Raw genomic sequence first — 26503 nt, 5'->3', positions numbered from 1 at the left:
CTTGGAGAGAGAGAGAGGGAAAGAGAGAAACATTGATTTGAGAGAGAAATATGGATCGGTTATCCCCGTATGTGTCCTAACAGGGAACTAAATGAACAACCTAGGTATGTGCCCTGACCAAGAATCAAATCTGTGAACTTTTGGTGCACAGGACAATGCTCCAACCAACTGAACCACACCAGCCAGGGCTAGAGAGATGCCATTTAGACATTGGGGTCCAAGAGGCCTTCTGTAAAGTCACACTGGAGCAGAGATGAGGATGCTTAGAAGATGCTCTGTGGTGTGGGTACCCTAACTGCTTTGGTTTAGGACACTAAACGGCTTTAGGGGTTAGAAATTATGTGATGGCCTCAATGTCAAGGAAGTGATCATCTAACTGAAGAGAAAATATACAATACAACCGTGAAACAATACATTTAACACTTCATGTTAAGAGGCACGAAGTAGTAGTCACATCTAAGGGAGAAGACTGGCATGCATCTAAGTGACCAGGAAGCCTTATTGGAGACAAACAAATTGTGCTTCAAAGGGTTTGAGGTCATTAAGGCCCAGCTTGGGGTAGGCCTTGGAGCATGTGTGGGAGACACAGGACGTACGTGTGAGTAGTTTTTCTTGTGGGTCTTAAACCTGGCACAATCAGATTCTCTAGGGCTGAGGTCCAGGAACTGAAGTCTTTACAAGGTTCTCTAGGTAATTTGTGGTGGCTAATCTGAGGATTGGTGTCTTGGTCCCTGTATCTGTTTCCAAGGTCGGCATCTGTGCCTCTGCCTTCCCCACCTCCATATTCTAGACTCCTTGCCTCTCCTCTGGACCCAGTTTGGATTCCTCATGCTTATTGAAGGGAGCTAGCTACCAGGTGATCTGGCCAATTCAAAATAATTAGGGGCCCCATCACATCACATTACAGACTAGTTGACCCTCTGTTGGTGGTACCCAGGCACACACACTTCGTGCAGCCAAGATAACTAACTCCAGGTCTACTACTCCACGAAATGGTGATGTGGGTTGTGACTCCCCACTTGGTCCTCCTTGGTATCAGTTTATAAAACATTTCTTACAGCCTGTGTCTTTGGTGTTTCTGTGCTCTTTCAGGGGGAAACCAGTAATGGTGACAGCCCCTGTTTTATTCTAATGCTCGGGGAGTAAAAGCTTCTTCCTCTCTTTGGGGGTTACTGTAATAACCCTGGCATTGTTGTGAATGGCAATATTGGCATTTAAACAATCAATACACGGGCCGATTCTAGGGATTAAATGGAGCAGAGTTTGATATGTGCAGTGGACATTAATGTGCCTCTCCAAAAGCACTGTAAGCCGCACAGGGCTATCCAGGCATTCAGTGGGTGGACAGGGAAGAAAGAAGGCAAGAGGGGAGGTATTGGACCAGAAGGAGAGGCAGACAGAGGCCCACAGCTGGCCTTCTTGTGTTGTTCTCTCCACCAACTCAGTGAGCAAAACAACCAGCAGTGGCTCACATTTCCATTTCCTGGGAAGCTGGTGTCCACCTCTAATGGAGTGATTTGATTCTTTCGTTTGTCTCCTTTGTAGATACAGGCCTAGGGCTGTGGAAAGACATGATCTGTTCTTGCTCTTGCTGATCTTGCCCTAGATCTTTTTCATTATTTTTTTGAAACCTCTCTTTGGTAACATGTGCAGGTGAGCCACTCTAGGCATATGCTCCTGGAGAGCCCAAGGCAGCAGTGGACAGGGGTCAGCACACTTTCTGTACAGGGTCATATAATACATTATTTAGGTTTTGTTGGGCATACTGTCTCTGTCACAGTTAATCACTCTGCCATTATAGGTAAAAGCAATCATAGGCAATACCTAAATGAATGAGATTGGCTGTTACAATATAATTTCATTGGAATTTGAATACCATATAATTTCCACATATTGTGAAGTACTCTTCTTTTTGTTTTTTTCCCAACAATTTAAAAATGTATAAATCAATCTTAGCTGCCAGCCATGGCTGTACAAACTATGGTCTGAGGACCATCGTTTGCCAATGCCTGGTATAGGATATCGTGGTCTACCTACGGATGCGATGACTTACTTATCATCTCACAGATGAATCTAGAACTCAAAACTCAAATTTCTTGAGCTGAGACCAACATAAAATCTGGTCAGTCTATCCTCATCTCAGCAAGAGAAGCAGAAAACATGGTTCATTTTATAAATAATTTAATAGAAACTTAGTCTTCCCTTTCCAAATAACATTGCTATTCCCTCTGATTTTCCCTCTGAAAATTGTTATGAAAGAAATCCTGCTCATATGCATGTATGGCATATCTTTTCAGAAATTTTTTATCAAAAAGGTAGTGATATGTATAGATATATGTTTCAGTATATTTATTACACCAGTATAATATATGAGTATACACACATACTGTATTTTTCAGACTATAACATGCACCCCCTCCCCCCCAATTTGGGAGGAATAATGGTTGTTAATGTGGCTGTTAAGTTCTGTTTACATTTACATTTGGTGAAATATTATGTTAGTTATGTTATAAATATTTTACCACATTTTTTGATTAAAAAATTTTTTTTCCTATTTTCCTCCCTCAAAACTTAGGTGCATCTTATGGTCCAAAAAATATGGTGCTGAAATTGTAATTCTATATAACACCGTTGAAATAAATATAATAGCATATAATAGCACGTAGTAAACACTCAATAAATGTTTACTCAATGCTTCACACTCATGATTTTCTTAGTTCTAACCACAGCCCTGTGAGGTCATCTCTCCAATGCTCACGCACTTCTCCCTGTTGCAGACGCGAAGTGAAGCAGCCATGACCGTCCTGAGTGGCCACGTAGTGGTCTGCATCTTCGGCGATGTCAGCTCAGCCCTGATTGGCCTCCGGAACCTGGTGATGCCACTCCGTGCCAGCAACTTTCATTACCATGAGCTCAAGCACATTGTGTTCGTGGGCTCCATTGAGTACCTCAAACGGGAATGGGAGACGCTTCATAACTTTCCCAAAGTGTCCATATTGCCTGTAAGTCCATGGTCACATTATTGATGGATTTTTTCCCCATCCTTTCATTCACAAAAGAAAATCCCATATGGATGTAATAGTTATAGCAATTTGATCATGCCTCCGCTTCTTTATCTGGTTGTGGGCCTGAGGACTCAGCTCTTCTCTGTGCTCTCCATCTAGGAATATCTAAACCCTGGGGACTTTATTAGAGAGATCTGCAGCTCTACTCAGTTGCTCATCAGACATGAAGTTTAGCTGGTATCAAATGTACTAACCACATCAATGTCTGAACACTCTCTTACCTATCCAAACCCAGTGTCATGGGATGTTATGATGTCTAGAGCAGAATTTCCTTATGGGACTATTTATTTCATTTTATTTATGATATTATTCATGCTTGGGGAAACCTTGATTGAACCACATTCTGTTTTGAACTAAGTGCGTGTGATAAAGCCCTTGGTTTACTTTTGCTGTACAGAAGGCCGACCCCTTGTGCTGGTCAGCCTTTGCCTCTAATTCATTTAGAAGCCCAGCAGTGTTTGTGTGGGTTTCTGTATGGGCCTGCAATGTGTGTGCCTGTGATATTACTCAGTGCAAAACACTGCTACCCAAATCTAAAAGGAAGTAGTCCTCACACTACTGTCCAATGTAGTGTGAGGACATGGGATGCATGACCTGGGAGTCATGTAACTAACTACATCCTCGTTATCGATCAATATATTTGCCATTAATGTTCAAAAATTATATTGCACATGTCAATATTTTATGTAATTCTCTATGTCACAAATCCAGGCAAATATCACTCATTCTTTACATATTTTTTTTGGAAGTTCACATCCCTAAGACTGAGGAACATGAATTTGAAACTACATTTCTAGAGGGCTGGGTTTTTCCCCACTTACAGAGCTGAAATTCATTATTTCTACTATCAGCTTTCAGAACCTCAGAAGTGGACAAAATAGTAAAGTAATATAATTCACTAACAACACATAAGACTCTAGCTACAAGTAATACATATTAGTAGGAGCCATTTATTCTTATGCATGCCTGGCACAATAGGTGTTCAATAAATTTTTAAAGACTTGAGAAAAATGTAGACAGACATCTCTTGGTTTCTGGGCCCAAAACTCACTGACTTAATAAACACATGTAATTGACAATACGCACCTACAAAAAATAAAGAGTTTAAACAGATATGTGCCTTGCTAATTTCAGACATCATCTATTTAACCTTGTTTTCCCATGATCATCTTCCTACGTGTGATCTTGCACTTAGTCACCTGGGAGTACATGGACGGGGGTCTAAAAGTATTTTGTGAAGAGCTTATTGTTTTGCTGGGTTACATGAGTCTGTGTGTATGTGGGATGTTTGGTGTGTGTGCGTGTTTCCTTCTGCACGCCCATGTACATATCCACTCACATGCCTGCATTATATGAATGAGCTTTTCTATTTGCAGGTCCCTTCCAAACACTCCAAAATTTAGCACACTCAAGTACAACTTATTTGTACAAAGCGGGCCTTCTCTGTCTTCACATATTTCATTGTTTAAACAGTGCCTCACAGATAGGGCGAGCTCCGAGAAACACAAGGTATTTCTATGTATGTCATTTATATTTCTTGAGTTTTGAAATCACGTGGATACAACTGTGCAAGGATCGTCTTATATCATAATTACTGCTGGAGTCCCTACAAGATGAAAATTAAAAGAATATGGATGTAGGCAGTGGAGGCTTATGCACTGCTCAGTGATTCAGGGAGTTGGTCAAACTTAATTTGTGCCAAAAGATCCCAGGAAGAGAGGGGATTCTTCTCTTCTCAAAAGATAATGCTTCAGAGTCTGGAACGAGTCGCTTCTCAGCCCTATAGTACTAAATGCCTCTTCCTCTTTCATTCCACTTTGTGGCAGTATTCTGGTGGCTGAGAATAGACTCATGACTGCCACTGAGCCATAAAAGAGGGTCGATGGCCTCGACCTCTGCAGCAAATGGAACCTTCTCAAATCCCCTTTTCCAGGAAGGAGAATCACAAAAAGGTATTCACAGATGTAAGGCAGTAGGCAAACCCTCTCCCTATACAGTCAGTGAGGGACAACTTCACAAAGGTGAAAGCTACTGGAGTCTCCATGCAGGCAAAGCAGAAGCTGGATTCAGGCTGGAGGACCAAGGAGGCAGGGGGCTGGATGCAAACTCTAAGGGACATTCCTGGGGAGCTCGGCCATGGGCTAGCCTGATGAGTTCTGCCGTGGTGCCTCCTGAGGACACAGAGCATGTGATGTATATGCCCCTCACCTCTAGGATGAACCCTCACACTTCACCTGTGGTTGCCTTCCTGGCCTCTTTTTCTTTACCTCCTTGATCTGTATCCCCCCCCCAATATTTTGTTGTTTTAGGATTTTTAAAAACCTGTTTACTGGCTTATTTACTTTTAATTATACCAGTAACATACAAACACATTCTGGTTACAAAATATTCAAACAATACAGAAGTATGTAGAGTCAAAACAAGCTTTTTTACTTTACCCCCAATCTTATTCTCTTCCCCTGAGGTGATTACTGTTATGAGTTTAGTGTAAATTTTTTCTAACTTCCTCTCTGAGTGTACGTACATTCATAAATACACTCATAAATATATAGTTTCATTTTAAAGAGTCTTCCAAGGCAACGCTTGCACCGAGAGCTGGTTCAGTCCCTTTACCAGCTGCGGAGACTCCCATTGTATATATGTCCCATGGTGTGTTTAAGCACTCCTATGTTGTTGGACAATTAGGCGATTTCCTTATTTTTTTCCTTACTGAGAATATGCAGTAAAATTATATGACCTGAAGCTTAATTCCTTTCCCTGTCTCCTTGGCAAGATGCACATTAATTGCACTGCCTGCCACATCCTCCACTGGAGCAGTGTTTCAGCCCCACCTCATCCCACCACGCTCACTGCTGTTTCCGCTTAGCTGCATCGGAGATTCTACTTGAAGCTACTGTCTTTTGCTTGAGACAGAAGTGACCTGCTCTTAAATAAACAGGCATTTGAAACCCACCCCCTCGTTACATTCTGAAAGCCAGAGGTTGCCACAGGACAGTTACTTAAATCAAGACAATTTCCAGGCAGGAAGAAGATGTAGAACCCTGGCATTATTCCTCTCCCTCGTTTGTTAGTAATAGCTTGATTGAGTATTGAGAGCTAGCCCAAAATGCTGCCATCAGCACCGACTACCCTTTAGATTAGCACACAGCTCCTATTCCCTTGAATGTAGTTAGGCCAGCTTAATGTCAAGGCATAAAAAAGATACTTGTTAAAAAGTTTCCCAAAGCTCCAGCACAATCTTTAATTTGTTTTTATTTTTTCCTCCTTCCCTCTAGTTCCTCAGTCGCACTTTTGTGTCTCTTTTTTTTTTCTTTCCTCTCTGCCGAAGGGTACGCCATTAAGTCGGGCTGATTTAAGGGCCGTCAACATCAACCTCTGTGACATGTGCGTTATCCTGTCAGCCAATCAGAATAATATTGATGATACTTCGCTGCAGGACAAGGAATGCATCTTGGCGTCACTCAACATCAAATCTATGCAGTTTGATGACAGCATCGGGGTCTTGCAGGCCAATTCCCAAGGTAAGGGCAGCCTGTAATACTCCTCTCCTGTGCCTACAGGGGACAGGGGCTGGCAAGAGGGATATCCTTCACTCAGTAATTCAGAGGGGCTCTCATCGGCCTGCCTGGCAGTGGAACTCGTGGTCAGTGTGATGGCATTCAGAGGGGCACCTGCTGCCTCTTCTCACCGTCCCTGGGTGCAGGCTTGAAGACGCACATTCGGAACAGGCTGCCTTCCCAGGCAGTGAAACAGCCTTTCCATCGCCACCGGCTCAGCCTTTTTCAAACAGGGGCTTTATGACCAGGGTCACCAACTAAATGTCAGAGCACTGAAAAGATGCTGGCTGAACAATTCCCAATGTTTCTCCCCAGAATATATCTTTGCCATTGACCTGTTCTAGCCTTGCTATTGTTATAGCTTCAAGGGTGTTTTAAGCTTAAATTATTTTATGCTGGCCAAGGGATGGTGACCCCGGGGGAAAGGGGACTATGTGGGCACTAAAAGTCATTTAGCAAGGGATGGTGGTCGTCAGCCCAGCCATTCTCTGTAAGAGGCACAGCAGCGCTAAATGACACATATCTGCCATCTCTGCTCTGCCCCAGTCTTCCCTGTTATTTTCTCCAGGATCTTGGGGAGATAGCTACACATAAAGATGTCATCTAGGAGTTTCGGAGAGACAGCATGGGAAAACCCCCTCGACAAACAACCTCTCTAATCAGGGCCTTAGCAGGATTGGATCTGAAGCATTTTCCCCGAAAACACATCTCTGTGTAGGCATGCACTAACTGTAGGATTGTTGTCCTGTCTGGCCTTCGGGATGGATGGCATTCCAGGACCAAAGGGAGAGGGAGCACAGCCCATGAGAACTATAGCTGCTGGAACATAAACACCGTCATACTGATGGGATAAAGCGTGGCTTCCTGCAGTCTAGACCTGTGTGCTAGGTTATCTTTTGTCAACTTGGTATCACCACCATCTCCTTTTAACATCTCTTTAACATTGCTGCAAAGCTGGCAACAGTAGTCCCTAGAATCCTTTTCCTTGCATGGTTCTGGGCTGGGATCTGCCAATGAGAGGGGCCCTGGGAGAAATCTGGAAACTGGAGAAAAGGTGGCAGCTGCTGCTAGATCCTGAGCAGATGTGAGGTTCAAAGCGGGTCTTGAGAGCCTTCTTTTTTTTTTTTTTGTATTTTGTTTTCTTTTTTTTTTAAATTTTATTTAGTTATTTTTCAAGTACAGTTTTTTGTCTATTTTTCCCATCCCAGCCTCCCCTGCCCCTTGCTCCCCACCTCCCTCCCATTTCCTCCCCCCCTTAGTTCTCGTCCCTGTGTCCTTCCTATTTGTTCCTCCAAATCCCTCCCCCTTTTTCCCCTTAACTTCCCTTCCTTCTCCCCTCTGGTCACTATCCCCTTGTTCTCTATTTCAGTGTCTTTGTTTTTTGGGGTTTTTTTTTTTCTGCTTACTTGTTTGTTTTGTTGTTTAGCTTCCTGTTAAAGGTGAGATCATATGGTATTTGTCTTTCAGCACCTGGCCTATTTCACTCAGCATAATGCTTTCCAGTTCCATCCATGTTGTTGCAAAGGGTAGTAGCTCCTTCTTTCTCTCTGCAGCATAGAATTCCATTGTGTATATGTACCACAATTTTTGGATCCATTCATTTACTGATGGGCACCTAGGTTGCTTCCAACTCTTGGCTATTGTAAATTGTGCTGCTATGAACATTGTGGTGCATAGGTTCTTTGATATTGATGTTTTAGGATTCTTAGGATATAATCCTAGCAGTGGGATTGCTGGGTCAAAAGGCAGGTCGACTTTTATTTTTCTGAGAAAAATCCATACTGTTTTCCATAATGGTTGTACCAGTCTGCACTCCCACCAACAGTGAACTAAGGACCCCGTTTCCCCACAACCCCTCCAACATTTGTTGTTTGTTGCTTTGTTTATGATAGCCATCCTGACTGGTATAAAGTGGTATCTCATTGTGGTTTTAATTTGCATCTCTCTGATAGCTAATGATATTGAGCATCTCTTCATGTGTCTCTGAATGTTCTGTATGTCCTCCTTGGAACCAGTAGCTTTGGTGCTGGGGATTGAGAGAAGGGGTGAGGGCTTCTCTGGGGGTCTGAGATTCATAGCGTCTTAGGCTGAAGCTCAGGAGAACCTTCCATTTGGTGTTGCAAGTGAAATGGCTAACAGGGGCCTATTGGACTTGCTCCTACAGCCTTTCCAATGGTTGTGTCAGCTTCTTCATACTTGGAATAGAAAGGCTTCTGTTCTTAACATAACCCTGCGGGATACAGCCAGAGGCCCAGTTTTGACCTCTCCACTCCTCTGCCTCTCCTGCAAATTGAAATCTTGGTATCCACTTTCTCATCTGTACCCATGGGCAGAGAAACGTGTCAAAGCTCTAAGGGAGAGCTCTTAGCCACCCCATTGCATACTGAGAGGCAGGGAGCAGAGGTGTCAAAGGATGTGAGGAGACAGTAAGCTGACCCAGAAGGTAGAAGAGGCAAGCTAGAATTTAGTTCTGCCCTTAAGTGCTTGTTCTTTAATGTGGGTCTTCCCACTCCAGGATGGGCATCACCAGGACCTTGTTAGAAATGCAGAATCTCATGCCCACCCAGACCTACTGGGTCGGAAGCTGAATTCTAACAAGCTCCCCAGGTGTGCACGGCTTTAAAGTACAATAATCTATCTTCACACTAACAAAACAAGGTCCAGTGAACATGTTGACCAACCCATTCAGACCCACCTCTTCTCCAGGCAGAAATCAGCAAGGAGAGTGGGAAGAAGTGGAAAGAAGTGGGAGAGAACTGAGCTCCCTGTGGGTTGAGATGGGATTGAGCAAGAGAGACAGGAAAACACCCTTTCCCAGCATGCCTATTTCCATCCAATTCAAAACTTGTGATTTTAGAGGTCCATGAATCAAAATCTTAATGTATAATTTAGGTACATAGTTGACTCTTGAACAGCAGAGGTTTGAACTGCATGGGTTCACTTATATACAAATTTTTAAAAATAACTGTATAGTACTATAAATATATTTTCCTTATGATTTTCTTAGTAACATATCTTTTCTCTAGCTCATTTTATTTTAAGAATATAGTATATAATATACATAACATGCATAATATGTTTTCATTGACTGTTCATGTACGGGTAAGGCTTCCAGTCAATACCAGGCTATATTAATAGTTAAGTTTTGGGGGGAGTCAATAGTTATATGTGGCTTTGGTGGGATGGCTCAGTTGATTGGAGCATTATCCCATGCACCAGAAGGTTGTGGGTTCAATTCCCAGTCAGGGCACGTACCTAGGTCACGGGTTTGATTCCCAGTCACAGTGCATACAAGGGGCAACCAGTGTTTCCCTCTCACATTGATGGTTCTCTCTCTTTCTCACCCCACTCCTCTAAAAATCGTTAAACATATTCCTGGGTGAGAATTAGAAAAAGTTATGTGCGGGTTTTCAACTGCATGGGAGGTCAGCACCCCTAACCCCTGCATTGTTCAAGGTTCAACTGCATATATGTTTAACATGGGTGTTCCAACATGGGAGCTCTTGTCAGCCAACCACAGCCTCTTAGACCCTCTCTGATGGCCAAACTGGTAAAAAAAAAAAAAAAACCCACCCCCTCAGCTTCTCAGATACTCACCCAAAGCTCAAAAGCCTTCTTTACTGTGTTTAGCACAGAAGCAAGTGAGAAAAATAGGTTTTAGTGGGAGATAAGGAAGAAATGGGGAGAGTTCATTCTTCCCACAAGAAAAAGAGAGAGGGGACTCCTTTTGTACATATGCACACGCACGGACACACACGAGGCAGAGCATGTGCTCTGTGGTGATTTTCTTAGATTCTTGGTTGGCAATAGAATGGAGCGTGTGCCCACCAGTAACCGGCAAGCAGTCTGCTCTGCTCTCAGTGAGAGTCTGTGGGAGCTGGAGGCCCACCAAGACCGTATTTCCCTCCTTTTCTTGCTGTGTCTGCTCTTCTCTTGTCCTTGGTTTCTAACATTCTTTTCTGGCAACACTCTGACTTTCCAAAAGGCAGTGGCTTGGCAGTGGTTGTCAACATGGGATCTGACTTCATCCCCCACGGGTAGGCTTCGTAAGTTCACCTTTGGCTGCTCCCTGTGCAGCCCACTCCTCCGGTTCGTCCCAGCCTGTGCATCAGGTGGATGAGCTGAGTTCTCTGATACTCTCGCTCCCTGAGACCCTTTTGACCGACTGGAGTGCTCACTGAACTCGGATACTTTCATTACCCTTCACCTGGGTATTTGGCATGCTTCAACTGGATTGGAATTACAAAGTACAAAATGGGTTTCATATTACTCTAAGTGATAACTACATAGATTCCTGCCCACTGCCCACCAGTTGTACTCATTGTTTATTCTGTAGTCCTTGTGAAACCCCATAGTTCATTTTGTTCTGAGAGCTACATTATGATCTCTCTAGCAGGACAGAAATGTGGATGTGGACAGGTGTGTGTGCTCTTGGACCACTTATTCATGCATCCTTATGGAAAGTTTTTCTACTGTGATACAATGTAATATGAAAAATGTGTCTTAACATTGCAGAGGTAGAGACCTCATTGGGATTTGTATTCAGATGCTTGACCCTGTATGTTACTTGATTTCCTAGACTAACAAAACTTACCTTCTTTCCTTTCACGTCTTCTTTGGTGTCACTATTCTAGTTCACATGGTGTGAGAATTGACCCAGCCTAGGGATTTTGGACCATACACTTTCTAAAATGATCTGAGATGTGATGGCTGGTTGTCAAAAACAATTATAGAGTGAGGTGGCATACCCCAGGCTGATGGTATATCCAATGTGACAGTTGGGTCTATGAGATGCAGTTTTAATATACAGTAGGCAGGACTGCAGTGACAATTATATAAAGCAGGTGAAGCCGCTTCTCGCTGGTCAGCAAACAGCAGCTGAGAACCACTTTATAGCTCTTTACCAGCAACTAAGTGCCCTTATTTACAGAGCTCCTGTCACTTCCCTTTGGCTGGAGAGCTGGTGTATTATTTAGCACACATTTATCTGGGGAAAACATTTCAATTTAAATCAGCTGGTACAACAGTGGCTCTTGCCAGACTGTTTCCCTGTGGTTCTAAAAGATAGGAGTTGAGTCGGATCTTGGAAGGGAGGGTGAGCCCTGGAGGAAGGTCCATTCTCAGAGAGCTGCTTGAGTCAGTAGCTGAAAAGAGGGAACATATGACTGAATCTCCCATCATGCTTTCATACCATTATGAAATGAGCATTTTACAGTTTCTTCCTGCTTAACCTTAACTCTTAAGGGAAAGAAAGAGGAATAAATGAGTGCCCACTATGTGTCAAGCATTATAAAAGCTCAGGAGACAAAGATGACATGGATTCAACCACTCACTGCCTTTGGGGGGCTCGGGTGAGTGGAGGAGGTGCCCCCATAAACAGGTATAGCCCAATGAGACAAGGACTGGGCTAGAAATACAGGAGCTGAAAGGGCTCCTTGTTTGACACATTTCAAACATGTGAAAAGACTTCTGAGAAAAACTGAGGCTTTTTGATAAGTTGAATATGTGTGGCTATTGAGCATTTGACATGCGGCTAGTTTGTTTTAATAAACTTGAATTTAAATAGTGGCATTAGGCTTGTAGCTGCCTTATTGGACATTGCAGGTCTAGAGCATAGGCTTGCTGCTTTGCTAAGAGTGTCAGTTTACAGGAAGATGAGGATTAAATTCATCTTTTAAAAAGATAACAGGCAAAAATACGAGCAATGTCCAATGGCTTAGAGATGGAAAGAGATGGTGGCATGAGCTGTGCAAGAAGACTACTGCTATGAACTATGGGGATAGGCGACGGCACAGCTCTAGTGATGTCAGCAAGGAGGGCAAGACCGTGATTGAGATGGAACTGAAACAGAAGAGATAGGCACTAAGGACCAGGTAGATGGTAAGGAGGTGGGGATGAGCAAGGGTGAGATATTAGGAACAGGTTTGCTTTAAGGTTGGCTAGGGCATAGATGTGAAAGTAATTAAGCAAACAGAGAACCCAGAAAGAGAAACAGGATGGGGGAAGAAGGTAAAGAATTTGGTCCTGGCCCATTTGAGTTGGAAGTATCTATTGACTATCCAACAAAAAATTAGAATATGAGACTATAAAGATAAAGTTAGTTTTGAAGTCTTTGGTAATGGACAGTGGAGAGGCCTTGAGGGTGAATATTTCCCAGGGAGGTAGACCAACTCATTAACCAGGGACAAACATGGAACCCTGGGAAACATCAACTTGGAAAGGACAAACAGAGGGAGAGAATCCAGTGAAAGGGGCTAGGGGTAAAGACTTAGAGGAGCATTAAAGTGCATGGCATAAAAGGTAAAGGAGATTAGCAATCTAGAATGTTTCTCAATGTGTATGTTTTCTTGAGTAGGCTATGGGTCCTTTAAGAGGTGAGAGCTTCTCTTCATCTTGTTCATCTTCAGGTCCCTAGTTCCTCTAGCAGAGTATCTGACAGAGACGGCATGCAGTAAGAATTTGTTGGGCTACACTGATTTGAGAATAAATGGTGTTTAGCACTGTCAGATACTGTGGGAATGTGCAGTCAGTGAGGGCTTGCCTAAAAAAGGCAGTGGTGCACTTGACCCTCAGGAGCTGTTGACCTTAGCAAGAACAGGTGAGTAGCCTGTTGCCAGTAGAAGCCAGCATTCAGGGGGGGTCTGAAGGGTCATTCAGATGAAGTGAGAATTGGAGATTATAGATGGCTTTTTAAGTGCTTATGGAGAAAGAAATAGGACATTTCAAAGCATTATGCTGAGTGAAATAGGCCAGGCATTGAAGGACAAATACCATATGATCTCACCTTTGACAGGAAGCTAAAGAATAAAACAAACAAGCAAACAGAATAAAAACAAAGACACTGAAATAGAGAACAAGTGGGCAGTGACCAGAGGGGAGAGGGAAGGGAACTTAAGGGGAAAAAAGGGGGAGGGATTTTGAGGAACAAGTATGAAAGACACAGAGATGAGGACTGGGGGGGGGGGGGAATGGGAGGGAGGGGGTAGACCGGGCGGGGGGGTGGGGTGGGATGGGAGAAATAGATAAAAAAAAAATGTACTTGAAAAGTAACTAAATAAAATTTAATATTAAAAAAAAAGAAATAGGACATTTCAGAAGATCTTGTCGAAGAAAAGATTTCTTTTTTTGTTTTTAGAATGGGGAGAAACATAGCATATTTCTTGGCTGCAGTAGACTGAAGTGAGTTAACTCTCAAAGAGGGAAAGTTTGAAGCTCTGGGGGGAAGTTGCTAAATGACGATGAGAGGGACAGAGAGAGGCAGGAGAAGATGATGAGGCCTACAAAAGGAGGCAGCCGGATGGGACAGATGAAATGAGAGGAGGTCCAGTCTTCTGGTTTCTTCATGGAACAGCCACTTCAGTTTTCCTTCAGGAGTTAAGGGAGTGGGGCAGCTGAAACAGGGAACTGAAGGGGATAAAGGCTGGGAGCAGACATCATGGGGAACATGTCAGAGAGAGAGCTGGAGGCAGGTGACAGTTCAGTGAGCATCGGTGAGGACCAGCTGAGGTTGGAATGGTGAAGGCACGATTTTCTGTGCAGTGCTTGGCAGAAAGAGCAGAGAAAGGAGAAATTGGCTCTTGCTTGGGATGGAGGTGCAGAGGAGGCAACAGATTTCACAGTGCTGGTGAGAGAATATTAAAATGAGTGGCACCTAGACCAAAATGGTAGAGGGAGAAATCAAACCGAACTCACAGGCCAAAAATGAAGCAAGAAATATACTCACGTGAGGTCAAAGAACAGGGTTGCAGGGTCAGGGAGTGGGAGGGCTGGAGGGCAGGAGGTTTGAAAGAGAAGTATGATGGCCTCAGAGGATGAAATGCTCAAGCAGAGCTGGAGCAGAGCTTGGTGATATTACACTGAAAACAGTTCCTCCCCCATGAAAACTCTGAGCCCAAAGCAGAGCCCGTCTGAACACCACAAGTGCCACCACCACCATCACTGCCACCACCACCACCAACTGCAGTAATAACACTTCCTGGATGTTTGCTGCTATGATGTCGTAGACATTTTGGCAACCAAGACATCAAGCATTTCCTAGGTCATTAATTTTCACACTGGCACATTGTACTCACCTGAGAAATCTTAAAAAATATTGATGCCTGGGTTGCACCTCAGCAATTGTCTTCGTTGATCTGGGTACAACCTGGACATTGGGAGTCTTTGAGCTCTGAGGCAAGTCCCCTGTGCGGCCAGAGCCAAGAACCGCTGCCCCAGGTGCCCTCATAGGAAGTATACTGAGTAAGGAGTTACCATTTTGATTTCAAAGAGGTGGAAACTGAGACATAGAGAGATTAAGTAATGATTTTAACCTGGGTCTCCCAAATTGTAAACCATTTTGCTGCTTTAGGACAATTCTGTTGGTTCAACTTATTGGTCTGCCTTCTTTCTTTCATATTTTTGGATAGCCTTTACATTGTTTAAGGCTGAAAAAGCTTAAGAGAAAAAAGATGGGGAAAGCGGCAGAAACCCCATGCTCTGTTTTCTGCCTAACTGTCTGTATTTGTCAGACTTGTCTCTGTTGTATGTCTCAAGGTGATAAGGATACTAGTTGCCTGGTGCACAGGCCTGCTTCCCGACCAGAGCTTTTGAAAGGTGGTGGAGCTGAGGTCCCATAGTGTACTGCTATTAAACTGCAGCAATGCTACCCCCACAGCCACCATGTTCTCCCCCAAAAGCTGCTGTGTGCTCCCCTCAGACCCCGGATCTCTTTAAGATAAAGCATGTGTATTTCAGCATCTATGCTAAATTTGGATGTTGGTGTTTGGGTTTCTCTGTTTTTCCTTTCCTATGTTCTGCATCCATCTGATTCACACAACCTGTCCTGAAGGTATCAGTCCAATTCCACAAACACTTAGTAAGCACCTGTTGTGTGCTCAGACTGTGCATGGCAGGCATCGTTGGGGAGACAGCGTCATAAAGGACATTCCTGGTCCTTGCAACCTACTATGCAAACGTATAACTCTGCTTTGGAGTGATGGTTTATTACTGTGAGAGAATTACAATCTATGGAGGCTAACGTGGACAGGGAGAAAAAGACAGAGGGTTTGAGAGACACTGAAAAACTGCATAGGATTTCAGCAGGTGGAAACAAATAGATCTGGCGACAGTCAGAGAGAATAGAAGTCAGGGGGCAGAGGTACCTGGGGACTGTTTGAAGGACAGCAATGAATATAATTTGGCTGGAATACCGTATGTGCATAAGACAGCAGGGACACATGAGGCTGAAATGTGGGCTGGGCACTGGGGATTTTTTTCTTTTTTGAGTTAGGAAGCTGTAAATAATTTTTATGAATTTCTGACTTAGGAAGCTGTAAATAATTCAGTAGGCACTGGGGAGCTATGGAAGGTTTCAAAGCAAGAGAGTGATGGGATGGAGCTGAGCTTCAGGGAGATTGATCTGGCAGCCCTATGAAGAACTGTCTGGGGTAGGAAAGAAGAGGGTGCAAGGACAGTGGGTGAGGACTGTGGTTATCCAGAAGGAGAGCAGGAACCCTGACTGGAGAGAGAGTGTGAGGTTCTCGTGTGAGGTGTGGCAGGTGTCAAACAGACTGTGAATGTGAGCTTCCTTCTCAGTGATGTGTGACAGGGACAGTGACGGGGACACCAATCACAGGAAGAGAGAGGCCTGCCCAGTGGAAGGACTGGCGGAGGGAGAAAGTAGTGTCGGTAGTGCTTAGTTTTAGCCATCGTTCATTTCCATGCAGACTTGATGGAAAATGGAGGTGGGCGTTAGAAGCAGATGGCTGGAAACGAAGTCCTGATTCCAGGAGAGGGTCCGAGCTATAGATCCGGAAGCAGGGCAGAGCCCCGGGGAGAATGGAAGGGCGGAAGTCTGAGGAACATCTTGGAAAAGGTCAGAGGGAACCATTGGTAGAAGCTGGGACCCATGAGCTGAGCCGTATGTCCCAATGTGGTTTTCCTTCCTCCCTAAGTCTGTTTTTCTATATTCTATGCCTAATTATTCCCACCAAGATAAAAATATTGATAGTGGCCTACACACACACCGCAATGGGCACACAAGCGTGATGATGTCTGCATGTAAATGATGATCCCGTTTGTTGGCACTGCCACTAAGGTTAAAAGCCTCAGGCAGGAGTGGCGTTTTCCTTGGAAGTCTGGCTGTGGTAGCTACAGCAGTAGCATCAGTTGGGACACCCTAAAGTCTGAGGCAGTTTGTTCTGTTCCAGAGGAGAATGCGACTTTTAGTTTATCTCTGGAGAAGACCATGTGGATTAGACTCTCTAAATTACTGGATCACAGAAATCAGGATTGAACAGGCCCTTCCTAAACTGTAACTTTGGAACAAAACCGGTAGAACAGAATGTAATGAAGACCACTGAGCATTAAGTTTCAGATAATCACTAAAGACAGGCTGCATAAACCTCACTGATGGAAGTATAATTTATTTTGAGAAGTGATTGTTTCATCCTGGTAGGTCTGAGAGGGAGTGTGTCAAGAGCTATGAAGATTTCGGGGAGGAATTGACAAACATGAGAATGTTGCCAAAGGGATGACCAGAATGGGGAAATTCTTGGGCAACATGCCACTTGCCAAGCAGTTAAGAAAACTGGGCTTGAGGGCTAAAAGGGCCATTTTATCTTCTGCTCCATTGGACAAACTGGGACTAATGGCTGATGATTAAGGAGAACCAGATTTTAGAGCCACAAAGGAAGGCATTTCCAGAACAGAATGGGCTGCCTGAAAATGCACTGAGGTTCCTATCACCATGGATCCATTTGCCAAAGGAAAGATACTAATACGATCTCTGTGATTGGAGGGAATTGGATGAGTACTGTGGTCCTTTATAACTGTGAGAGTCTCTGGTATTTTCTTGACTTTTATTACATACGGATCTGTGTTTTAGATGATCTACATTCTCACTCCATTGGGAGAGCTGTGGTGTTTGCTGGGGATGGGGTCATAGTGGGTCTTTTAGTTTGGAAGCTTTCACATCCTTCTCAAATGGTACTGTTTTTGTGTCTACGGTGGGGAGTGGCCTGCGTTGGGGTGAGCAGCTGCACATCTGGCTTTGCCATTAATTAGGCAGACCACCCCCATCTTCACCTCCCATGTCACCCTTCAACACCTGCCCTTCCCAGTTTTCTTCCCTCTTCCACCCACCAAGCCTCACTTCCTGTATACCGAGTCTCTTGCCAACATACCTATACACATATCCTCACACACATTCTCCCTCCCTGAAATCAGAGAAGCGCTCTTTCAGCTGCTCTCATGTAACATTTCATTACCACAATATTCTTTCTCAATTCCGAAACGGTGGTGGGGGAGAAGCCATTTCTCTTTATACCCACCGAATGAACAAAAGCTCAGCGCTAAAATATTTTTCTTCACTTGTAACTGAAACTGCTGTTGGCTTCAGTCCCAAAAACCAGAAAGACAATTATACTTAACTGTTTAGAGATTTATAAATACTGCACTGGAGTAGCCTCTAGGTAGTAACTTTAGATACCCAGCCCAATAATTTTCTTTTATTGGTTTGTGATTTAGATCTTATTTTGAGTCCTCTATAATAAGAGTAGTACATTTCATTAAAAGAGCTTACTAAACAATAAAGAAAATCTGGCTTAGAGCTCCAAGCAGGTCTCAAGTACCGAAAGGGGCCTGCCCTGTTCCATTTCTTCTGTGGACATCACGAGACGAGTCTCAGCACAGTGCTGAAAATGTATTTCTGCAAAGCAGCCATTGCAGCTGTTTTCTAAATGACTTCAACTTTTTCCTACACAGCATATTTCACCACATGAGAGATGTTTCTAAGACAGCCATTTACTATTCTGGTGATAGAAGGAAACGTCAAAAAACAATAGCAATGACAACAATAGCTGTAACGAGATTGAGAAACCTGTGGCAGTTTTGAGGCCCTCCATGCATGAAGGTCTTCCTTAGGGAGTGGAAGTGGGGAAGAAAAAGTGAAAACAGAGAAAATAACTGTTTCTTTCCAACTGCATGCAGAACAGAGTCACTTCCCCACTCAGGGTGTGACCAGCTTGGGACAACTGCAGTGAAAGGAAATCTTAGCTTCAGAGACAGAAAACAGATGTGGCGTGGTGTTGGGGTTAGGCTGAACTTCTAACATCAGGCTTTCGTGAGCTGCTTTACTGTCAAAATTTGTGTGGCTGGTTAATACTCCTTTTAAAAAATTATACTTCCTTTTGTTGTCCAGGTGAGTCATGCACAAGGCATGTTCATATACAATGTCTCATTGAATCTTCCTGATAACCTGCTGAGACAGAAGTTTTGCAGATGAGAAAACTAAGGCTCAGGAAAATTCGGCAGCTTGCCCAAAGTCTCGTAGCTAGTCAAGGGGATATTAAGTTGATCTGCAAACCGGTTCCAAAGCCTTTGCTTTTCTTACCACATCAGTCTGCCTCATAAAAGAGAACAAGTGTTATTGCGATGAGAACAGGTCATCAGAGGATCCTGGGGACAAATATCCAGGGACATGAAAGCATTCAAATCATGCCATTTCAGCTCCTGAACTGTTCCTTTCACCAAGGGCTGAAGTTTGTTTTGAATGTCCTCATCTCTGTACACCACCATTTTGTGGGTCCCTGCCCCCTGAATTCCAATAAGCAGAGACAGTAGGGTTTTTGTGATCCTAGTCTTCCTCACCACAGCACCTAGACAAACAGAGTAGAGTTGAGAGAAGCAGGAAGGGTTCTGCATAGCTTGCTTATCCAAACAGGGTAGTAGTTCAAGGTTTGCATCCCTGTTAATATAGATTTGATTTTGGAGCTGTCCAAAAGATGGTAGAAAGTTTGAAACTCAGATATTGCACCTTTTTTTTTTGTCCAGAAACTTACAAAATATTGCCTGGCTTACTCTCTTAACCCATTCTCCAGGTGGAAGTTTCCATGGAAGGCAGTAGATAAGAATAAACACACCACTCTAGCCTCAAAGCCTAGGATTGCAGGTGGTATGTTATGCTCAGAAAATTGCCCAGAAAAATTGTCCCAGAGGAGGAAAGTGCTGTTGTAAAGGAGGTCTTGTAATCCCACAGACACTTCAAGATCCCTGATGAGATTCCAGATAAGGATGGATTGATAAAGAGTTCTTTTCCCGGGTACCAGTTTTGTTCACACCCTATGCCTGAGATTGGTGTCTGTGTTTGTTCCATGGTCTATGCCTTCATGATGCTAATGGCATGTATAGGCAGGCATGACTGACATTTAAAATCAGTAGCATGACACTACTTGAATGCACATGTTTAACAGTTTGAGTTTGGGAACATTCCAGAGTACTGCATAAAATGCATGATGTGAATCATTTGTAATTTTGGCGTCATGAATTTAATTCACATGCTGTGAAGATAGTACACATGCTTCAAGCTGGCAAATGAGCCTAGTCAGCTATCTGGTGCATGTTTGTCTTTACCCATTCTTTCATAGGCAAAAACCCATGTGAACTCCAAAGCTCTTACTTCTTTTCTTAAAAAATGGCCCTGCAAATAAGCCAACTGCTTATTTTTTTAACTAAAAAAATTTTAATCCTTACCTGAGAATGTGTTTATTGATTTTAGAGAGGAAGAGAGGGAGAGAGAAGAACAAAGAGAGAGAGAGAGAAATTGATCAGTTGCCTCTCATATGCACCCCGACCGGGGATCAAACCCCAAACCTAGGTATGTGCCCTGATCAGGGATCCAACTCATAACATTTTGGTTCCTGGCACAATGCTCCAACCAACTGAGCCACTCAGCCAGGGTGCCAATGGATTTATGAATGACTTTAGTTCTAGATTTATACAATACTAAAGATATGAAGGATCCTACGTACTTCATTGGGATATTCTGGAAGAAGTTATTCTCTGAATTCCAGAAGATCAGTATCTCAGTTATTGAGCATCCCGTTATATATCTCTAGTAAGATTTTCTCCCAGATATTGTGTCACATGGATGTCACCACAGAATGTGTTATAAGAAAACAGAGGTTGCTTTGGGCTAGGGATGGTGTGCAGGGGAAGCTCCAGAGTAGGTGGAGTTGAATTTGAAAATAGCTATGATTATCCTGAGTAAAGGGGCAGACGGAAGGGGCCAAGGTGAGTGAGAGAAGGAAAGGCCAAGTGTACTCATGGTGGGGTACTCAGCTATGTATCTACTAATAATATAACTGAGAGGCTTGAGACTCTTGGGATGTCAAAAAATGATTAGAGGTGAAGTCACCGTTAACTTGGATAGGCCCTTAAAATAATGGCCTGTTCTATATCTTACTGACTTTCCCCGACAATAGTCAGGAATCTATTTAAATACTTAGCACACCACTTCACACCCAGTGAGCAAATAAATGGTTTAATCCTGATGTCTGTTGTCTGCAGCCTTCTCTGTCTCAGTTTACCTTCAAATGAGATAAAGCAGCTTTATTAAATATATCTTTATTAAATAGCACATCCTTTCCTGCCAGGCTTCATTCACTCTCCATTGACTTGACAGCTGGGCCCTGGGCAAGTGTTATGAAGACTGAAGACATTAAACTTGTGGTCAGATTGTCCTAAGTGTTCTCTAGTGTAACTCATCTCATTCCTTTAGCCTTTACTGATAGCTCTGATCTCAGCCTTTTACTGGCCTCATTGCAGGGCCTGTCACATAGTACCAGCCCAGGACCTGAGGGTGCTGTAGGATCGAGACCTACAATAGTTCAAGAATGAGCAGAAAACATCTCTACTTTCTGGTCCAGGGACTTTGAATGGTTCCTGAGAGGTTTCCTGGCCATGTGGAGGCGCACCCTCTGCTCAGCAGCAGACTGGTGAATGGCGCTCTCACTCCCGGGCAGGAGGCTTTCGCTGGACGGCTTGTGTTGCGCTAGTTGTCATGGCGAATCACAACAGGGCTCACAGAGTGACACCACAATCGTGTGGGGTCAAGGAACCAGGTTTTAAATCCCACTTTTGTCAAGTTGTGTGTTATTTGACTTGGGATAAACACTCTACAACTTTACTTCTTCATCTATAAAGCAGTGCTTGTTACAGTGCCCCGACCTCAACACACTGAGGGATTGTGTGTAAATCCAGAGATGATGGCCACAGATGGGTGGATAAAACGTCCAGGGCTGTAGAGTTAGCCCTTCAGTCAAGTTTAATCATGGCACATGTGGGCTCTGGAACTGACAGCCTGGGGGGTCTGGTGCCCACCATGCTACCTCCTAGGCCTAAGACAACTATTTAACCTCTATGCCCCTCAGAGATGTCAGTGAGAGTATTGGCTGCACCTGGCTCATCACAGTGCTCTGAGAAATACATGAGATATAGTGCATTCTCTGATCCATACTGTACCATACTTTACGTGAGTCAGAAAAAGTCACTTCTTTCTTGACACTTTTCTTCCATCTGTTGACAGATTCTCATCATACAATATATTGATTATGTTTGAGCAATATACTTTTTCTGCCATCCTCTAGGAAGAAACATTGTAATAAACATACAAATATTTTTTATGCCCGTGATATGGGTGGTGCCCACTCTGATGAGCCCTTGTCCACTGCCCAGCTCTTATTAGCATGCATGCCATTTCTGAATGAACAGATTAGAAAGCTGTCAGTACCTAGGATGTACTTAGATCAAACAACATGAACTATTTGTGTTATTTTTATTATTGGATAGTTTTACCATTTTCTTTTATTTGGTTCCCCAAAATAACAAATAGCAAGGTAGGGTTATCCATTTGTACTGAGCAGCCAGAATTACAATAGATATGCACAGAAAATAGGTAATGGCGGGAACCAAGACACCCTTGGGAGGCAAGCAGTCCAGGTGGGGTAAACAAAAGCCTGCAGAAGGCTGAGGAAGACCCAGGACAGATGAACAGTGACCACTGGGATTTTCCCTCCGTAGACATGCAAGTGCGGCACCACACAATGGCGCTGCTCTCTGAAGCAGAGAGGCTAGGCCACGGACAACCCAGACACAGAGAGCTCATTCACACCTGCTCTGTGACAACTGGTTATGGCATGAACCCTGACTTTTGGAGAAATGACACCAATCCAGAGTTGCTGTCTCTGCTACAGCATAGTAGGGTTGATGCTGGTCCAACTAGATTACAGATGGCACCTGGCCTCCCACTTTTGCCTCAAAAAAATGCTTTTGGTCCTCAGGAGACCTAGGCATTATTAGTTCTTAATTGGGGGAGGCATCTTAGAACCCTTTAAATATCTGATAAAATTATGAGTCTTCTCTCTGACCCTCCCCCATCCCCTTCAGATTTTTGCAGAAGTATGCCTAGCCCACCTTAGGTGTTTTTCCACCTTACGTGCACATTATAATCAGCAAAGAACTTTTAAATATCCCCAAGCCTAGGCCACATCCCAGAGCAATTAAATCATACTCTGAGAACAGGATGCAGGCATCAGAGATTCCAACCTGCAGTCCAAAGTGAGAAAGAGTCACAGCTTAGCTTCATTAATGCAAGGCCACCACCTGTGATCCTGTGATTATATTGCAGCTACTGGTTCACTAAGTGTTAATCTCCATAGAAATGGTGGTATCCTAACGGTGATTGTCAGGGAGTTTGGAAGGCATAACATGGGCATTGTGAAAATGCATGGCATCTGAAAAGTGAACTTCAACTCATGAGCTTCCAGGTGGTTCCCAGTCTTATACCATCCTGATCAAGAAGGAGTAGGGAAAGTAAACCAGGGGAGGGTACATAGGACGAATGAAGGCAGGTGGGAACAGGTAGTTGTGTGAATGCCCCATGGGTGGAGGAAATGGAAGAGTTCTGAAAACCAGCCAGAACCTAGGTCTAAGGACAAGCAAGGATGGTAAATAATGAGCATGTCAGGGTAGAAGTTTCACACTCAATCTATAAGCCTACTCTTAGTAGGCCCCAGGTGATTCTAAATTCATGGTGGCTTTGTAGTTATTGGGGCTATCTGAGGTCATTCCACATTTCACAAAGCAGTCCAGGTATGTCTCTTTCTTTCTTTCTTATTTATTTATTTATTTATTTATTTGCATTAAGGATACTGAGGAATTTTAAAAGGAAACCCTCTCTTTTTTATGAGCATTAATTATACACCATGCAAGGGAGCAATGGCCTCTGTGTTATGAAATATTAAATCAAAATGCTTCCCACTCCCAGATGTCCCAGAGATAAATACAGCCATATTTTGAAGCCCCTCTTGGAGCTGTTTTGCCTGCAAATTTATTGTTTTGTCTCCATTTTCCGAAAGCTCTGTTTTCTGTGAAGTATAGCACTCTAGGTAGTTTTTAAGGCACAAAGTCCTCTGGAGTTGCCTGTGTCGGCAACAACTCTTATGTAGATGGCACACGAGGGATGGCGCGTTGATCGGCTCCTTTAAGATGACAAATGGACAGAGAGTGTTATTGTCTTTGATTGCATGCCTTACATCATCTGTATGTAGGAATAAGAGGGCCATACTTTATCTTTAGCCATTTTATAAATATTTAAGTCCTTATAGTTGCCTAAAGATATTAAAGCATATTTTACAGTAGTCGGAATATAAATATTATATATAGCGCAAGATACCAAAGTAGTTTAATGAATTCATAATTTTCTGTTCACATTTATTGGAATGTGTTTTATGTTCCAAAAGTTCCATTTAAAGAATAAGATACCATTCTGCTTCCTGACAACACACCAAGTGTTGGCTGGCGTTTCAGGCGGGGTCTCAGTTCGAATGTCTGTGGAAGCTTTCATTAGGAGGCAGGGAGGCAAGAAGTCAGAGCCCTGGGATCTATTTCCTCAATCACTACATTTAAATATATATATATATAAATAACTTTTGAATAAACAGTTCTGGTGCTTATTTAAATCATAAAGTGTTCCAAAGAGAAAACTTTTTATAGCTCCTTTCCTGTATTTCAAGCAGATTAATTCAGAAAAGCCTGAGTAGGTACAATAGAGATGCAGTGTATAATTTTCCTGTCCTCCCCCTTTTGTAAACAAGGACACAGACCCTGTTGGCCAGTATGCAGCCTAACGCGAGGCATTGATTTGGACAGTGACTTCCCAATGCATTTGTATAGTTCTCCCTAAGACAAAGAGTTCCAACTTCTTCTTCCATTTTCTGAAATGCAAGGGAGTGACAGGGAGAATATTACCGCACCTCTTTGCAATTTTTCAGTGAAATATAAAGACTTTCCTCTTTAATATTTCACAAAGTTTCTCCAGCTCCCAGCAGGAGTCCATGCTGGGTAATGTTTGCTAATTACCAACAACAGAACTAGACATACAACGCTGGTAAATTACCTGACCCTTTCCATTTTAATGAGGCAACGAGGATTTTGCGAAGTGATGTTGTTTCACTGGTTAATGGTGTCAGCAATGTTGTAATTGTGGGTTGAGACACATTAGCTGAACAACCACATGTAGAAAAGGGCTTTCTCTCCACAAGCCCTTTGGAGACTAGAACCATATTATCATTAAGCCTTTGTCATTTGCATGCTGCTAATCACTTACTTTATTATCCTACATATCCATTGTCTTTCTTTAATTGCTCTTTAAATTAAAATTAAAAATAGTTCTGAAGCCCACAATGGCTGGGATAACATCTTGATTATGAAGATAACTTCAAGAAAATGGAACAACTGGTAATGTACTGCCAGGATTATGAGAGAGTCCCACTGTTATGTACGTGCCTACTGGTCCCAGGGGCCCAATTGAAGCGGTTTCTCTTCCTTTAGCCCACACTGTTTGTTTAATACATGGTTATTTATGGCCTTTTTGGTCATTATAGCAACTTTGGAGAAAGTACATCCTTCTGATTGGTTTGAGCACTGAAATTTCATTCTCTGGGCAAAGGTATAAAATTCAATGGGAAGGCTGGGTCCATGCGCGAGCCTTTGAAGAGACCCTCTGGATTCTCCTTGCTAGTTTATTCTGTACCAGCTTACTTTTAAAATTTGGGGTCATGAGAGACACAGAAATTTCAGAGCTGAAATGGACCTTGGCATCATCCTCATGTTATAGATGAAGAAACTGAGGACCAGAGCAGGTGCCAGGGCTGAAGATGAACCTGGATTGTCTGTCAGTGTGTGGAGTGGATGAGGACCCCTGGAGGGAGGATTGCATGTTGCGGGCTGCTCCCGAGAGTGGATGTGACATCATGCCTTGAGCTGTGATATGCACGCTGCATGGTTGTCACGGGGCAGGGCATTTAGTGTGTATCTCCTGTATGCACGTATCCCTGTGTTTGTTGATGCAGACTGTATGCCTGATGCAGGATGATAGGGCTGTTGTCTTCCACTGCTTTCAAAAAACAACCCTACAGGTGACTGTGCAGTTGTTCCTGAATGCTGAGTGATTAAATCAGAGTTATCATGGTTTTGATACTGTGTATGGTGCCCTAGAACCGGGATGATAGATTTCCCAGATCCAGGAGGCAATGTGGCATCGCCTTGTCCACCTCAGTTTTACAAATGAGAAAACCGAGTTTGGATAAGACATTGAGCCCCTCTTAATGGGGAGTTAGGGCTAAGACCCATGTCTTTTGATATCGGTTTATATCTCTGTCAGCATTGCAAGTGTATTGTTATCAACATCATCTTCATCATCGTTGTCGTTAGCACTGTAAGTAAGTTACCCAATGCCTGAATGCCAGGCATTGTGGTGAGCAGGTTACTTGTATTGTTACGCTCATTTAATCTTCATGACAGGTCAGTCTCCTATTTTACAGGTAAGGAGACTGAGACACCAGACTTAATTTCCCCAGATCACAACATCAGAAGCTAAACAAAGCGACACTCAAACTCTGGGAGTCTAGCTCCAGAATTCAAGTTCTTAACCATGATGCTATGGCTCATTTCAGGCTGTGGTCCACAGATATGGATCTTGGTGTAAACAGAGTTGCTCAAAATCAAACTAGCACCACTCAACCTCTTCTTTAATGAAGGGGGGTGTATGTGAACACCTGACCC

The 26503-nt window shown here is 43.4% G+C and overlaps 1 protein-coding gene across 8 annotated transcripts in view; it reads left to right on the top strand.

Moving 5' to 3' along the window:
• KCNMA1 (potassium calcium-activated channel subfamily M alpha 1) overlaps window positions 1–26503 on the top strand; it is a 735030-nt gene that overhangs the window by 660397 nt on the left and 48130 nt on the right. For all 8 annotated transcript variants that reach the window (XM_053663957.1, XM_053663956.1, XM_053663955.1 and 5 more), the window contains 2 exons: window positions 2778–3002; window positions 6394–6586. In XM_053663957.1, the coding sequence (XP_053519932.1) occupies window positions 2778–3002; window positions 6394–6586 (418 nt within the window). The remainder of the gene's footprint in view (window positions 1–2777; window positions 3003–6393; window positions 6587–26503) is intronic.

The sequence above is a fragment of the Artibeus jamaicensis genome, unplaced genomic scaffold, assembly GCF_021234435.1.
Source record: "Artibeus jamaicensis isolate MK-2021 breed Jamaican fruit bat unplaced genomic scaffold, CSHL_Jam_final contig_332, whole genome shotgun sequence".
NCBI classification, from domain to species: domain Eukaryota; kingdom Metazoa; phylum Chordata; class Mammalia; order Chiroptera; family Phyllostomidae; genus Artibeus; species Artibeus jamaicensis.
This window is presented reverse-complemented; position numbering and strand designations above follow the sequence as displayed.